The following is a 17,640-nucleotide window of genomic DNA, read 5'->3' as shown; positions in this document are numbered from 1 at the left end:
GACTCATTACTGAATGTGTAAAATTTAAGTGGATGCATAGAGATGTACAGAAATTCATAATGAAGCATAGCAGCAAAACCCTAGGAAAAGGATTTAGAAAAAGACAATAACTGGCTGAGAAAAAACCAGCAGTGTCCGAAACTGACAAAAAAGAGATATAAACACTGGACACTGAAAGAGATAAGAAAATCTACAAGAACAATACTTGATAAGAAATGTGATAAAATGCATGAGTTATTTGAAAATGTTAACAATTGTCAGATTAAAATGCAAAATTGGGTGAAGCAAAGAACAGAGTATCTTCTGCAGAACACTTGATTAACTATCTCAAGCTTTATAACCATTCTACACCACTCAGGAGTTTATAGACTTCAATCATATCTCCCCTCAGCCATCTCATTTCCAAGCTGAAGATCCCTACCCTGTTTAGTCTTTCCTCATATGTGAGAAGTTCCATCCCCTTTATCATCTTGGTCACTCTTCTTTGAACCTTTTCTAATTATCTTTTTTGAGATACGATGACCAGATTTGAACCAATACTTGAGCTAAGGTCATCCCAAGGAGCAATACAGAGGCTTCATAATATTCTTAGTTTTATTTACCATCTATTTTCTAATACTTCCTAGCATCCTGTTTGCTTTTTTTTTCCACTCTCGCTCATTGGAAAAATTAGATGTCAAGTTATAGAATAGTATGCAGGGGAAATCTGCATGTAACTTCAATCAGGCACTAATTGGTCACAAGTTCTGTGCAGATCTCAGATCTGTGTTCATGTTCTGATGCCCAACTTTGGGTGACCTATATAGAATCCTTGGGGGGTGGGGGGTTGACTAAAATGCCACCATTTGCATTCTTTCTTGCTGCCTAAACCTAGGTAGCTCATTATAGAATAACCCCCCAAATGTTTCCACCTGTGCTGAATAGATGTCAAGCTTTATGGATTTCTTGTTAGGGCTGAGCAAAAAAAAAAAAAAAAAGTTTAGAAGAGCTGAGTTTAGACATAAGCTCTGGAGGCCATGGTGTTCTTTGAGTTTCTTGTCCCCATGAAGCCTGAAGAAGCATTCTGGGCAGTGGAATAATCATTCCTGTAGATGCTTGGAAAAAAAACAAAAAATTATGCACTTAAGTATTTGACAGTGTTTTACTATTAAAACTAAACTCAATTCCATATAATATTCAGAATTAGATTTACTAAAGTATGCTACCACATTATCACATTTTGTTAAAGCTGTGAAACAATATTAATGGTGGAGGTAGCATATATATTAAACTTTCATGATCCCCAACACCAGGAATAATGCTCAACAATTAAGTCACAATTAGAGCCATCTGTAGTGACTCTTTTCACACAGGTACACAGCCTGTGATTTGCTCACTATTGCCATCAGCTCTGTAATTAGCATAGTTCAAACTTTCATGATCTATTCATATTTAACTCTTTTTCTATATTTTTCATTAATTGGGGTTTTTTTTCTGTTTACTCTGTTTTTTTTAATATCTTCTTGATATAGAAAGCTTTGTGCCGCAGGACTTATCTTAATGCTCTGGACTGGCATTGGGAGGCTTGGGAGGGCCAAGAGAGGCAATGGAGGTAGCGACGCTGTTGTGGCAAATGCACTGAAGCCCATAGGAATTGAATGGGATGTGGTGCATTTATTACAGCTTTGTAAAAGGGACACTAAGATATCTGGCCAATTTTCAGCGATGGGCCTACTATATAACTTGAAGTTATCAATTAAAAATTATATGAATTTTCAGAGGTGTAAGATGTTTGAGGGCAAGTGCTGAAAATGCACATATAGTTGCAAAAAATGATGCTCCTTTTTCAATCTATACTTATTATGGGGATAGTAACATGGTAATATAGTAGATGGCAGCAAAGTTGACAATATCTGTACACTTATGCACTCAAGCAGTGGCGTACCAAGGTGGGGGGCGGGGGAGAGGGGCAGTCCGCCCAGGGAGCAAGCCATGAGGTGGGTGCTCTCGGCCTTGGAGTCATTGGCGTCCGGTTCCCCCCTGGCGTCCGGTCCCCCCCGGCGTCCAGTTCTCCCTCCTGGTATCCGGCGTCCAGCTTCCCCCCTGGCCTCCCTGCACCATTTACTGTATAGAAGCAGCTTGAAACGTGTATCCTGCCAAACTGGTGTTAGACCGCAAACGTGAGCTAGGATTTAACAGAGAGAGGAAAAATCCTTTTTGTTTCTTTATTTTATTTACACTACAGCGCCAGTGTGGTTAGGAGAAGACGAAGGGGGGTGAAAAAGCTATAAAATAAACCCACCAGGATGTTTTAAAAAACACCCAATTGTGCAGAAAAATCGAATCGAAAAACCAATTCAATAGGCTGAATTGAATCAAAATTTTTTTTCCTGAATCGGGCAGCACTAGTTTGCGCTAATGTCTTAGACTTTAGAACCTGGGATTGGGGAGAGATGGCATCCTCAGTACTTTATAATAAAAGTAAAACGAGGATTTGGTCAGACTTTTGAAGGGTCTGCAGAAGAAAAATATTGTATAGGCTGGGGACATGAGACAGCAGGAAATGGGAACTTTTCTTCCTTCTATTTTTGTGAATGGCAAGTCTGAGGATGTCAGAGAGTTCAGTTAAAATATGTGCTTTATAAGAAAATATAATAATATGTTTTATAAAGTTTATAAGCATTGCTGTCCTACTCGGTGAGGTGTTCCTAGTGGTGGTGGTGGTGGCAGTGTGTCAATGTGTTGAGAGGAAGAGGTGGTCTGGGAAATTCTGTTGAGCAAACTCCAGCCCATTTCCACCCCCCAGTTAGTCCACTCCACTCAACTGGTTCACACACTGAATGGGTCTTTGGGTGTTGTGCCTGGGTAGTTGTTTTGGGATCTCTTCCAGTGGTTTGTCAGTATCTTCTTGTGGTCCAAGGAAGGAAACTTTGTTAACCTTAGCATTGACCTTCAGAATATGTTTGTAACAGCGCTGCTTGTGTGGCATTAGGCTATGTAGTGATCAAAAGAAAAAAACCACACCTTTGCACATTTTTGCAATATATGGTGGGTGTATGAGGAAATTCACATTTCCTGCACAGCTAAGTCCGTGTGAAGTTATCTTGTGCTGTATTTGACATCTAGCAAGGTCTCTGTTTAGAAGGAAAGATCTAAGCTTAAAAATGAAGTGGCCAGAAATTATGGTAAAAGCAGATAGCATAGCTGGTTTTAAGAAAGGTTTGGACAAATTTCTGGAGGAAAAGTCCATAGTCTGTTATTAAGACATGGGGGAAGCGTCTGCTTGCCCTGGATCGGTAGCATGGAATGTTGCTACTCTTTGGGTTTTGACCAGGTACTAGTGACCTGGATTGGCTACCATGAGAATGGGCTACTGGGCATGATGGACCATGGGTCTGACCCAGTTAGGCTATTCTTATGTTATGTTCTCATCTGTAGGGGCCTTTGTTTTCACTTCTTATTTTAATGTATTTTTTTCTGGGAACTTATCAGTGTTTTTTATAATGGGAACAAAAATGGAAGAGAATTAATGTGTGTGGAAAGGGGTGGGGGGTAACTAATTTCTTCAGCTAAATAATTCAATCCACCTCAACCAGACATAGGAGAACTCACGCACCATTCACACACCCTCCAACCAAAAACGTCAAAAGAAAAAAACAGTTAGACAACCTCCTAGCCATTCGAGCTGCAACACTCAACCCCCAACTCTACAACCTATTGACCTCGATCACAGACTACAAAACCTTCAAAAAAGAAATAAAAACCCTTCTATTCAAAAAACACATAAAACCGAACTAACACAATCAGAACTGTCCCAAGCATCACCTGCAACTACTCCATATGTACTTCTAATGTCATGACAATTCAGACATAATTTATGTTATGTTATGTTTGGAATAATGGTTATATTATGAGGTTCAATAAAAGAAAATTTTCACTGCCTGTTTCTATTCTGACCATTTATTCCGTTTCATGGTTATTACAAAAAATATTTTTTTACATTGGGGGGGTGTCAAAAAATGGGCCCCGGGTGCCACATATCCTAGGTACGCCACTGCACTCAAGTGACATGTAAATGTGGGCACTCTGTTATAGAACTGCCCTTCATGCAAAATAGTTTCTACAAGTTTTTTGTTAAAGATGAATGATGGCTTCTTTATGTGGTCTTTTTATTAAGGTGCAGTGACCGATTTAGCACACGCTAAAGATTAGTGCACGCTAAATGCTAAGACATCCATTATATTCCAATGGGCATCTTTAGGCCCTCTTTTACTAAGATGTGCTAACCGATTAGCGTGCGCTAATCAAATTAGCATGCGCTAAACGCTAACACGTGCATGTTAGTCTATGGACGCATTAGCGTTTAGCGTGCGCTAAATCGGTTAGCACATATTAATAAAAGGACCCCTATATTTGTTAGTTTTTATTGTGTTGGTTTTATGTTGGACTTCATGTATGTTTTTCTATAAGTCGCTTAGGAGTAAGCAAGGTATAGACCAGTGGTTCCCAAACCTGTCCTGGGGGACCCCCAGCCAGTCAGGTTTTCAAGATATCCCTAATGAATATGCATGAGAGATTTGCATATAATGGAAGTGACAGATATGCAAATCTCTCTCATGCATATTCATTAGGGATATCTTGAAAACCTGACTGGCTGGGGGTTCCCCAGGACAGGTTTGGGAACCACTGGTATAGACAAATGAAACAAGCAAAGTTATACATAGGAGTGCTACCTGCAGAGTTTTAAAAAAATTATTTTAAATCACTGGTGGATACTGTATCTATTCAGTTCTGAAATATTATACAGTATAGGGGGGTCCTTTTACTAAGTTGGAGTACAAAGTGGCCTTAGCATGCTCTTACATGGCTCTTTCCTGTTTGCTAAGGCCATTTTTACCACAGCAGTAAAATACCAATTTTCTATTTATTAACATCCATGAGCTAATGTTGCCATTAACACATGGCAATTAAAAACAATTACTCTATGAGCAATAACTGTCACCCATTTTGTAGGCGGTAAGAGCTCATGCGCTAATACTGCGTTAATCAGCACATGGTAATATGCCTCCCCCCCCCCCCGATACAACTCCTCAACAACCAAGACAATATATAGTAGCATACAGGTAGCAAGCACACATCTGGAACTTACCACGGGATGCCTTTTAGCTGCTGTAAGCATATGCCAGCGCTTAACACAGCTTAGTTAAAAGATCACTCTGCTGTTTTTTTAGAAAGCAGAGAACTAGGTATAAAAAAAACACTCCAGAAATTACCTTGGTTTGGATTTTTTCTTTCCCTTATATGAACAGCACAGAAAAGCTCCACCGAGAATGGCAAGAATGGATCCAGCCCATCCCAAGTACAAAGCAGATCCAAGCTCATATCTGTAATTAAATATAGATTAGTTTTTAATTAGTGCAATGATCAAATGCAGAGCCTAAGAAACATTGAAAGCTGTCTCTTTAAACTACTGCAAAGTAATACAGTCTGAGTGAATAAATAAATTGAATATAAATTAACACTGAACTAATGACTGTATGTTTTCAGCCATTATGATAATTGCTCATTGTCTGGTGCCACCTTTATTGAATATGGGAATGCGACTTAGTTCTCATTCTGATGATAAAACATCATGATGTCATTCTTCAAAAGCATTTAGCTGGCTATGAATGTAACTGATGTGATCAGAGTCGTTGAAAAAATGGTTGAGCTAGCCAGCTACATTTAGCATAAGTCTCACTGGCTAGCTAATTTTAGCTGGTTCAATTGTGTGTGACCCAGGGATGGGATAAGTTCAGGAGGGAGATAAAAAACATTAGACGCCTACCTCTGATTTTCAGAGCTAGCCACCTTGCTTGGCCAAATATAAGCACTGCAATGGCATGCTTAAATCTGAAATTAACACAATCTTCCTTCTGATGAATATAACTAATTACCGTCTTCCTTAATCTATGTAAAAGTAGAAACATAGAAACATGATGTCAGATAAAGACGAAATAGCCCGTCCAGTCTGCTCATCCCATCCAAGCGGTAGTTTTTTGGGTAGCGCGCGCTATAGCGTGCGCTAATCCAGTGCGTGTGCTAAAAACACTAGCGCACCTTTATAAAAGGATCTTTTATAAAGGTGTTGATCTTTTCTGGCACTCATTTCTGAATGCTATTTATACAATGGGGTGATAAAAAGTTCTCAGTCCAACCCATTTCCTAAATTCTGAGCATTATTTTGCCACTATAGCTGAAAAGAGTATTATTTTATTTTGAAAAGTACCAATTTGCGGAGTGTTTTGACATTGTTTCAGATCATTGATTGAACCATGTAAACGAAAAGGGTAGAATTTTCAAGTGTGGAATTCTGAGCCGTCATGAAGTTCCTATTCTTGTAGAAGAAAACGCCAAAAGAAATCCATGAATGTATGATGCAAACATTGAATGACAAATGTCCATCATACTCCACAGTGAAGAAGTGATGTGCAAACTTTCAGCATGCAGAATTTGAGACTGAAGGTGCATCAAGATCTGGGAGGCCTAAAATGGTGTCAATCTCTGAAATTGTTGACAATAGCCGTGACCTGATTTTGGAAGATCTGTGAATATCCGCTATAACAATTGCTGAGACACTACAGATATCCAGGGAACGTGCTGGGTGTAAAATCCACAAACAGCTGCATACATAGAAGCTGTCAGCCAAGTGGGTGCCCAAATGTTTGAATGCTGATGAGAAATGATGTCGAGTGGACATTTCCAAGTTGATTTTGCAGCATTTTCAGTGAGCTGGTGCCAACCTTTTGGAATGACTAGCTACTGTTGATGAAACATGGTGTTACACCACTCTGATCCTGAGACAAAGCAACACTCAGGTTCTTCAAAGCCAGTTAGTTAGTTAGGTGTCATTGACTCGTGTTTGAGTTCTAGCAACTTGATGAATTACAGATTTAAAATGAAATTGGATTTGTGCTAGACCGGTAAGGTCCTCCAGTGTCATCCACATGGTTGTTTTCAACATGTACAGCCATCTTATTGCCAGTCACCCTCTTTGTCTAGTTCTTTAGATCTTCCCAAACATTTAAATACCCTCATGATGTAAATGAGTCTCTTTCATTTGAAATGAAGCTTTGGAATGTGAGAGCATAGGATGAAGTTAAGAGATGATAGGCTCAGGAGTAATCTAAGGAAATACTTTTTTTTACAAAAAGGGTGGTAGATGCATGGAACAGTCTCCCAGAAGAGGTGGTGGAGTCAGACTGTGTATGAATTTAAGAAAGCCTGGGATAGGCACGTGGGATCTCTTAGAGAGAAGAAGAGATAATGGTTATTGCAGATGGGCAGACTGGATAGGCCATTTGGCCTTTATCTGCTATCATGTTTCTATGTAACTTCACCATTTGGACTTTGAGTAACATAACTGGTTTGATCTATTCCAGAATTGATTTGTTAGTTCTTCTGGCAGTCCACGGCATGCATAAAATCCTTCTCCAACACCAAAGCTCAAATGAGTCAATCTTCTTTCTGTCTTGTTTCTGTAGTGTCCAGTTTTTGCATTTGTAATTGACCCATGAAGATGAGTGCATGGACAAGTCTGTTCTTCATTTGGAGTGTTATTTCCTTGCCTTTGAATACTTTATTGAAAGCCTTTTTTGCAGAGCGAACAAGTGCTGTCTGCGGAGTTTTTCCAAGTCCAAGGAAATTTAAAACCCAAAAGTCAGAAGGACTGGTCATGACCACAGTGTTTTAGGATCAGGAAGGTGTTTCAATAACTGACTGTCTTCCAAGGGCCCAAACAGGTGGAGGGGAATAATCGAAAGGAATGTCTATGTCTGTTTTCGTCTAAGTCACAAGTCGTCCAAAGTAAAAAAACAGCCTAGGACACATTTTCAAAAAATACATCCAAATTTTTTTTTCTTTCGAAAATCGTGTAATTAAACGTCCTGCCGATCTGATCGTCCAAGTCGCTAAATCGTCCATCTTTATACCACATTTTCGTCCAACTTTTCGTCCAAATCAAAAACGTCTAGAACAAGTCCTGGGAGGGACGTGGGAGGGGTCTGCAAAGTGATGGACTGAACAACTAGGCATGGCACCTAAATAGTGGGGTACCTTACAGGGCACTGCTGTGAACTTCACAAAAAGGGTGCCATGTCTTCTCCTCATTACAGCTCCCTTATAGGTCATGGTGAGCCACCCAAACCACCTCCAGAATCCCCTTGACCCACTTATTTAAAATCCTAATAGCCCTTATGGCTGCAGGAGCCACTTATATGCCAGTAAAAAAAGGGTTTTGGGGGTGTATAGGGGAGTGCTTATGTTTAAGTATCAATGTAGTGATTACAGGGGCTTATGGGCATGGGTCCGCCTCTCCATAAGTCCCTAACCCACCCCAAGACATCTTAAGCCGTCTGTGTGCTGGACGACTAGGCTTTCCTATGCCAGGCTGCCAGGTGATGATGGTCTGGAGGCTGAATTTTAAAGGTGTGATTAATATTTTTATGGGGGTGAGAGAGGGTCGGTGATCACTGGGGTAGTATGTGGGGGTCTGTGTTATGTGTTTGCAGTGCTTATCTGTTGATTTTAGGTGAGTTTTTGTGACTTAGACCATGTTTTACATGGTCTAAGTCACAACGTCCAAGTTCCATCGATCCTGGGCTGTATAACTTGGTTATACGTGCTGTACGACTATGTCTAAGCCAGCCCACGTCCCACCCAACTCCCGCCCTCGACACTCCTCATGAAATGCCCCGTTTAGCTTTGGTCGTTCAGCAGCACTATGAAGGCTTAGGTCGTTTAGAAATACATCTAAAACCCGTTTTTATTGTCAGCACTTGGACGTTTTTGGACAATGTTCGTCCAAGTGCCGACAGGCCGGTTTTTGGACGTTTTTCTCTTTCGATTATGAGCCTCTTAATGTAGAATATTACTGTAACTTACTGTGCCAATTAAAGGAGGCATTGAAAGAAAAAAAGGAGAGGGAAGCTATGGAAAGGAGTTCTCATTTTGCAAGACAATGCACCTGCTCACAAGGCTGGCAAAATGATGGATGTTTTGATGTAGTTGTGGTTTCAGTGCATAGATCATCCACCCTACTAACCAGGTCTTAATCCATCTAATTATTTTCTGTTTCCAAATCTTAAAAAGAGTTTGAAAGAGCGACAATCTTTGAGTGATTTGGAGGTGATTGCAGCACCAGAGCAGTATTTCAGTGACCAGACATCAGAGTATTTTTTTGGAAGGGTTACAGAAATTTCAAGCACAATGTGCTAAGTGTGTTGAACTTAGGGGTGAATATGTGAAATAACTTGTAAGTTTCATGGCTCCTTTGCTGGGCTGAGAACTTTTCAGCACCCCCTCATAGAATCTGGCCATCTATAAAAAATGCACCTTTTCCAACAGTGCACACAGCCTTTTTTTAGAACAATGTAAAAAATGGTGTGATTTTGTTTTCATTTCAATTAAAAAAAAAAAATCTGTTTCAAAGAAATGCACATCCCTCATCTGGACAGGACTGCATATTCCATAATAATATCTAAGTTACCAAGTCAACTGGAAATGAATGCATTTTACTTACTTTGTTCCACCATGCAAAGGGTCAAAAAACTGAGCAGTAATGATACCAGCATACCATGAAATGGCCACCATGGAGCAAAGACCTGCAGAGAAGTGAGAAAGGCCACTTCAGTGATAAGGTTTGTTTTCCCTTTGTTGTGGGAGTTACTTAGCTGGAGAATATGGTGCATGTTGGGATTTCTCAATGCAATCACTTTGAAGGCAATTTTCAGAACTTTAAATAACTCATCTTGTTGTAAAGTACAGGCTTACAATTCTTGTGGATTTTCAAGAAAAATGCCTGGTTTGTTACTTTTTGAAATTAAGCTGCAACTATGGGCTCCTTTTACTAAGCTGCGCTAGCGGTTTTAGCACGCATGCTACATGCTAATGCCTCCATAGAGCTGGCAATAGTATTTTTTGTGTAGCGCAGGGTTAGCGTGCACTACTCTTTAGCGCGTGCTAAAAATGCTAGCGCAGCTTAGTAAAAGGAACCCTATGTGTGTACAAATGGTGTGTGCGCTTTGGACTCACTAGGCTCTATATTGAGACCATGGGATGCAGCCTGGCTACCTGCTGTGGTTTGCAGGAATCATGGAAATTCAATGCTGGGACCATATTCAACCACCAGCATTGAATAGCTGAGCCAAAGAGTTTGATGCCACAGACATAGCCAGCCAAGCTGATAGTCAGCAGCTTGTCAGCTAAGGCCTAGTGGCCAAAGATAGACTTGCCTTTTAGCCAGGTCTATCTGGCCATGCACCTTAGCCAGCCAATCAATGAATATTAAGTCAAAAACAAAATATGGAGGAAAAAATTCAAGAAAATGGAAAACGTTAAAAAAAAAAATCACACTGAATACATTACATAACACGCTTTCAAAAATTACTTTGTTATTGAAATAAAAATCAATCAACAAACAGCTATAATGATTATCTAATTAGAGGGTTGTGCTCAGAGACATGGAGGAAAAAGGGGAACATGTTCCCCAAAAAGTTGCGTCAGAGGAGAAGCTTCCACCCACAGACACACGCGACCTTAGGCAGGCTTGGCCGGCTTGGCAAGTTACTTTGGAAACTAATGCACTGTGAAGGTAAGAGGGAGGGAGATAGATGCGGCTGGTAGGTAGGGAGGAGGGGGCTACGCTCGATTGGTGATCGCGCACGTTCCCTCTCTTAACTGCGTGGATAAAGTCATTCACCACTCCACGGGGCGGTGGATGGCCTTGTCCTCATGCCTGCAGTGAGCACTTTTTCCCCCCCCCCCACCGTTTCAGCGGGTTACCCGCGGCTACCCATGGCTAGCACGGGTAACAGCCACCATGTCATTCTCTACTTGCAGTGCCTAAGAGACCGTGGAGGGTAAGCTCTTTATCACCTGCTTACATTAGAACAGAGATTCATTTTTTGTTTGGTACACTCAATCTGGGAGGGCTTAATATGGATACAGATCTATCGATATTTTTGTAATGTTAATAGATGGTTGTAAAATCAGGACAATGTTTTGATTTTTAAATTTGTTTTAATAATGATTTGTTACCATAATTTGTACTTATTCACTTATTTTACTTATCTATTCAGCTCTTATGTTTATACACCATGAATGATGTAGATGGAAGTCTAGATCATTTATGAGCATTGATTTTGTGAGACCTGGTCTGTTATTTATGAAAAGGGAGGGTTTAAAAAAAAAAAAAGTATTCACACTAGTTTGTTTTATTTAGGGCTCCTTTTACTAAACTGCGATAGTGTTTTTAGCGCGCACAGAATTTTAGCACGCGTTAAACCCGCGCTATGCGACTAGAACTAACGCCAGCTCAATGCTTGCATTAGCATCTAACGCGCGCACTAAAACTGCTATCGCAGCTTAGTAAAAGAAGCCCTTAGTGTCTGCTTTTTTATATTTTAATTTTCATACCTTAATCACTTTCCATTGTCCCTGATATTGGAACACATAGTAACATACCCTGTTTCCCCGATGGTAAGACACTGTCTTATTTTTTTTGGAAGGCCAAAATATGCTCTAGGGCTTATTTTCAGGGGGATGCCTTATTTACCCATGAAGAAGACTACAGTACACAGTTATTGTTGAAAAAAAACAGAATTTTATTACCTGTATATGGTGTGTCTCACTTTTGGATGTTCTGGCCGTGAACAAACTCCTGCAGTCTCCATTAGGGAGGGATGAGGGAAGCTGCCTGTGTTTCCTTGCGCGGAGTCACGTGCACGCGCTGCAGTCCTGTCACTTCCTCCTCTTCACTTCATGATGAGGCGTGGCACGCAGCCATGGAGGCAAATACGGTAGATGGAGGGACCACACGGAGTCACCCAGGTATTGGTGGGTGGCTTATTTGCGGGGGGGTGCCTTATTTTACATTTTTTTCTAAAAAGGGAGGGTTGTCTTATTTGATGGCCCTGCCTTATCATCGAGGAAACACGGTAGTAACATAGTAGATGACGGCAGATAAAGACCCGAATGGTCCATCCAGTCTGCCCTACCTGATTCAATTTAAATTTTTTTTTTTTTCTTCTTAGCTATTTCTGGGCAAGAATCCAAAGCTTTACCCGGTACTGTGCTTGGGTTCCAACTGCCGAAATCTCTGTTAAGACTTACTCCAGCCCATCTACAACCTCTCAGCTATTGAAGCCCTCCCCTGCCCATCCTCCACCAAACGGCCATACACAGACACAGACCTGCAAGTCTGCCCAGTACTGGCCTAGTTCAATATTTAATATTATTTTCTGATTCTAAATCTTCTGTGTTCATCCCACGCTTCTTTGAACTCAGACACAGTTTTACTCTCCATCACCTCTCTCGGGAGCGCATTCCAGGCATCCACTACCCTCTCCGTAAAGTAGAATTTCCTAACATTGCCCCTGAATCTACCACCCCTCAACCTCAAATTATGTCCTCTGGTTTTACCATTTTTCTTTCTCTGGAAAAGATTTTGTTCTACGTTAATACCCTTTAAGTATTTGAACGTCTGAATCATATCTCCCCTGTCTCTCCTTTCCTCTATGGTATACATATTCAGGGCTTCCAGTCTCTCCTCATACGTCTTCTGGCGCAAGCCTCCTATCATTTTCGTCACCCTCCTCTGGACCGCCTCAAGTCTTCTTACGTCTTTCGCCAGATACGGTCTCCAAAACTGAACACAATACTCCAAGTGGGGCCTCACCAATGACCTGTACAGGGGCATCAACACCTTCTTCCTTCTACTGACTACGCCTCTCTTTATACAGCCCAGCATCCTTCTGGCAGCAGCCACTGCCTTGTCACACTGTTTTTTCGCCTTTAGATCTTCGGACACTATCACCCCAAGGTCCCTCTCCCCGTCCGTGCATATCAGCTTCTCTCCTCCCAGCATATACGGTTCCTTCCTATTATTAATCCCCAAATGCATTACTCTGCATTTCTTTGCATTGAATTTTAGTTGCCAGGCATTAGACCATTCCTCTAACTTTTGCAGATCCTTTTTCATATTTTCCACTCCCTCTTCGGTGTCTACTCTGTTACAAATCTTGGTATCATCTGCAAAAAGGCACACTTTTCCTTCTAACCCTTCAGCAATGTCACTCACATACATATTGAACAGGATTGGCCCCAGCACCGAACCCTGAGGGACTCCACTAGTCACCTTTCCTTCCTTCGAGCGACTTCCATTAACCACCCTCTGGCGTCTGTCCGACAACCAGTTTCTGACCCAGTTCACCACTTTGGGTCCTAACTTCAGCCCTTCAAGTTTGTTCAACAGCCTCCTATGAGGAACTGTATCAAAGGCTTTGCTGAAATCCAAGTAAATTACATCTAGCATATGTCCTCGATCCAGCTCTCTGGTCACCCAATCAAAAAATTCAATCAGGTTCGTTTGGCACGATTTACCTTTTGTAAAGCCATGTTGCCTTGGATCCTGTAACTCATTAGATTCTAGGAAGTACACTATCCTTTCTTTCAGCAACACTTCCATTATTTTTCCAACAACTGAAGTGAGGCTCACCGGCCTATAGTTTCCTGCTTCATCCCTGTGACCACTTTTAAGAATAGGGACCATTTCCGCTCTCCTCCAATCCCCAGGAATCACTCCCGTCTCCAGAGATTTGTTGAACAAGTCTTTAATAGGACTCGCCAGAACCTCTCTGAGCTCCCTTAGTATCCTGGGATGGATCCCGTCTGGTCCCATCGCTTTGTCCACCTTCAGTTTTTCAAGTTGCTCATAAACACCCTCCTCCGTGCGCCGCAAAAGCCCCGATTTTAAATGAGTTAGGCAGACCTGAGGTGGGAGGAGTCCAGCGGGCCGCTGCTTTGCGGCGGCGGATCAGAGCGAGCAAAGGTCTACAAAATAAACGTGGACACAGGTAAATATAAAAAACTAAAAACAAAATCAATGGTAAAACAATTATTAAGCTAACTAGCATGACTAAAGGTGCTCTGGTGTTAAGCAGGCAGTCTGGCATGGCGTGCGCCGCAAAAGCCCCGATTTTAAATGAGTTAGGCAGACCTGAGGTGGGAGGAGTCCAGCGGGCCGCCGCTTTGCGGCGGCGGATCAGAGCGAGCAAAGGTCTAGATGGGTACATGTTAAAATGAGCATGGGAAATACTACCCTGGACTTGTTCAATGTCTATGCACCAAATACGAATCAAATGGAACTTTTTAGAAATCTACAACAATTACTACTCCCACTGGCTACTTCTAATTTAACAGTGGCTGCAGCTTTCAATGCTGTAATGGATCCATTAATGGATAAAAAACCATGTAAAATCATGAAATCACTAGGGTTGGATAATTTAGCACAATCTTGCAATTTAATGTATATGGCATATACTTCATTTTAATGATCGGGAATTTTCCTTTTGTTCACAGGTCCATAATTCTTTTTCAAGAATAGATTATATTTTTGTTTCAAATCAAATATTTCAGAAAGTAACAAAAGCCATCATAGACCCTATAATTTTGTCTGATCATGCTGGTATATGGATTGAGTTGCAGTCTGATGAACAAAATTGTAGTAGGCCTGTTTGGAGATTTGATAATACTTTGATTGCGGATTCAAATTTCCTTGAAGAATTCAAACTGAAATTCAAACTTGAAGAATTCAAACTTAAAACCTCAGATAATATTAACATAGAAATGTTATGGGATGCATTTAAGGCTACCATGAGAGGTAATATTATTTCATATTCGGCATTTATTAGAAAACAACTTAAAAAACAATTTCATGACTTAGAAAAGGAAATTAAATAATTGGAAAATAAATTAGTTGTTAGATGGGAGCATAATACTTTACAGGCTTTATTAAAAGCAAAAGGCAAATATGAGATATCTTCTAAATTTGTAAGGAAAGATTTGTTTTCCCAGCAAACTCAGTATTATGGAAGCTCAAATAAGGCGGGAAGATTACTGGCAAATTATCTTAAAGCAAAGAAAAGAAGAACAAAAATTATTGCAATAAAGGATGAAAATGGAGAAACACATACTAAAATTGAGGATATTCTAAAACAATTTCTAAATTTCTATAAGGACCTGTATTCTTCTGAGCCTTATGAGGATAGGGAAAAATATGGTTTAAAATTTTTAAATCTAATCATTGGACCGAAGGTTCCAGATCATATAAAAAGAGGTTTAGAGGAGCCTATATCACTAAAAGAAGTAGAAACAGCATTGGATCCGCTCCAGGTGGTGATGGTTTTACAGTAGAATTTTACAAATCATTTCAAAATACCCTTTTACCCTATTTATTAAATTTATATCAGTTTCAACTGACTAAAGGTACTATGGCAGAATCATTAACAATTGTTTTGCCAAAGCCAAACAAAGATCCCACTTTGGTTTCAAACTACAGGCCTATCTCAATAATTAATGTTGATGGAAAACTTTTTGCTAAGATATTGGCTTTATGATTGGCTAAAGCTCTCCCTTTTATTATTGATATGCACCAAACAGGATTTGTTGCTAAGAGACATTCTTCTAACAATACTAGATTGGCTTTTCATACTCTAAACTTAACAAAAAACATGAATGATCCGGCTTTCTTAATTTCTTTGGATGTGGAGAAAGCTTTTGATCGAGTTGAATGGACTTTAATGTATCAGACGTTTGAATGGTTTGGTATAGGCTCAGGATTTATTCAAATGATTCAGACGTTGTATAGCTCCCCTGCTGCAAGATTATACATTAATAATAATTTATCAGAGTGCTTTAGTTTGCGAAGGGGGGTTAGACAAGGTTGTCCTTTGTCCCCTTTGCTTTTTGATATTGTTTTAGAACCTTTGTTATTAGCCATTCATCAGGCAAAGGGGATATTGGGAATATAAAATCTCTGCTTATGCAGATGATATACTGCTTTATTTGAGAAATCCAGAAACTATCATTCCATGCTTACTTGAATTAATAGAGAAATTTGGAAAGATTTCAGGCTATAAGATAAATTGGAGTAAGTCAGAAGTTCTTCCGCTTAATGTGCATTGTACTAAAGGTTTATTCGATTCATTCTCATTTATTTGGAAAGAAGATGGATTAAAATATTTAGGTATTAACATTAAAAACACACTAGAAGACACTGTGAAGGAAAATGAAAAAACTTTTATTAAAAAAAGTAACAGAAATATGTGAGCAATGGAATCCTTTACATCTTTCTTGGTGGGGGAGAGTCCAAACTATTAAAATGATAATATTGCCTGTGGTTTGTTATCAAATAAGTATGATACCAGTTTTTTTTCAGGGGTCCTTTTATAAAAAGTTAAATGGTATTCTTACAAAATTTGTTTGGCTGGGTAAAATGCCTAGAATTGCCTTTGCATCTTTGCAAAAATCAATTGTGGAGGGAGGGTTAAATTTTCCAAACTTTTATAGGTATCATCAGGCCTATATTTTACGCCAGGGTATGTATTGGGTCCCCCCAGAGTTCATGGAGAACACCCCAGATTGGCTGTATTTGGAATGGCGACTCATGTTTCCTTTGCATCTATCTCATCTTATCAGTATAAAAATGCCTAGGAAATATAAAGAGAATAGAATTTTGATTGACACATGGAAAACATTACGTTTTGTTAGCAATTTATAACCTAATCCAATACATAAATCATTAAATCAATCTATTTGGCTAAACTCCAAGATCAAAATTGGCAGTTTTAAAATTGTCTGGAAGCAATGGATTATTGCAGGCATATGAACTTTAAATGATGTTATTTCCAATGGTAAACTGCTTGATTTTTCACAGTTGCAACATAAATATGGTCTAAACCAGGGGTGCCCAACACGTCGATCGCGATCGACAGGTCGCTCGCTCAGGTGACCTCCAGTCGATCGCAGAGCGGGTTCCCTTCTTCCCTTCTCTTTTTCCCTTCCTGACTGGCCTGCTCCTGAATTCTGCTGCTGCCTCTGCTGCTCAACATTTTAAAAAAAACGGCTTAGAAAATTTATGCTCCGGGGGCTAACGTGTGCTTGTACCGGCTTCCCTTCTCTTCCCTCTGAAACCGGAAGTTATGTCCGGGGGGGGGGGAGAGAAGGGAAGCTGGCACGCACATGTTAGAGCCCCATTCGCGGGCTAAAGCGGGAGACAGGTCAGTGAAGCTTGCGATTTGCTCTTCTTGCTGCCAGGTCCTGCCTACTTTCTGTTTCCTCAAAGGCAGGACCCGGCAGCATTTCTCCCAATAGGTCGATCTTGGGCCGATCAGCCTTCCTCTCCCCGACGTCAATTCTGCCGTCGGAGAGGAAGTTCTGGCCAGCGGAACTTCCTCTCCGATGGCAAAACTGACGTCGGGGAGAGGAATGCTGGTGGGCCCGAAGCATGGAGAGCTTGGCCAGCGGTGGGCGGCTTTGGGGGCCTGTTATCCGATGGCAGCAGCAGTGGCAGTGGCTTGGGGGAGGGCAGGGAGACAGAAGGAAAGAAGAGAAATAGAAAAAAAGAAAGGGGGCATGAAGAGAGAAAGAAAGAGAGGGCAGGGAGAGAAGAAGAAAACATTGGGGGGGGAGAATGAGGTCAGGAGGAGAGGAAGCATACAGGCTAAAAGAAGGGAAGAAAGATTGGATGCACAGTCAGAAGAAGAAAGTGCAACCATAGACTCATGAAATCACCAGACAAGGTAGGAAAAATGATTTTATTTTAAATTTAGTGATCAAAATGTG

General features: G+C 40.6%; 1 protein-coding gene across 1 annotated transcript in view; it reads right to left on the bottom strand.

Annotated features, from left to right (window-relative positions):
• Nucleotides 1-967: 967 nt before the first annotated feature.
• The window catches only part of LOC117366432 (claudin-15-like), a 49,645-nt gene continuing 32,972 nt past the window's right edge, over nt 968-17,640 (bottom strand). The window contains exons 3-5 of the mRNA XM_033957770.1: nt 9,539-9,620; nt 5,253-5,363; nt 968-1,094 (exon numbers count right to left, since the gene is read on the bottom strand). Of these exons, the coding sequence (XP_033813661.1) occupies nt 995-1,094; nt 5,253-5,363; nt 9,539-9,620 (293 nt within the window). The 3' untranslated portion in view covers nt 968-994. The remainder of the gene's footprint in view (nt 1,095-5,252; nt 5,364-9,538; nt 9,621-17,640) is intronic.

The sequence above is a fragment of the Geotrypetes seraphini genome, chromosome 9, assembly GCF_902459505.1.
Source record: "Geotrypetes seraphini chromosome 9, aGeoSer1.1, whole genome shotgun sequence".
Lineage (NCBI taxonomy): Eukaryota > Metazoa > Chordata > Amphibia > Gymnophiona > Dermophiidae > Geotrypetes > Geotrypetes seraphini.
Note: the sequence above shows the minus strand (reverse complement) of the source record. Positions and strands in the feature narration are given on the sequence as shown.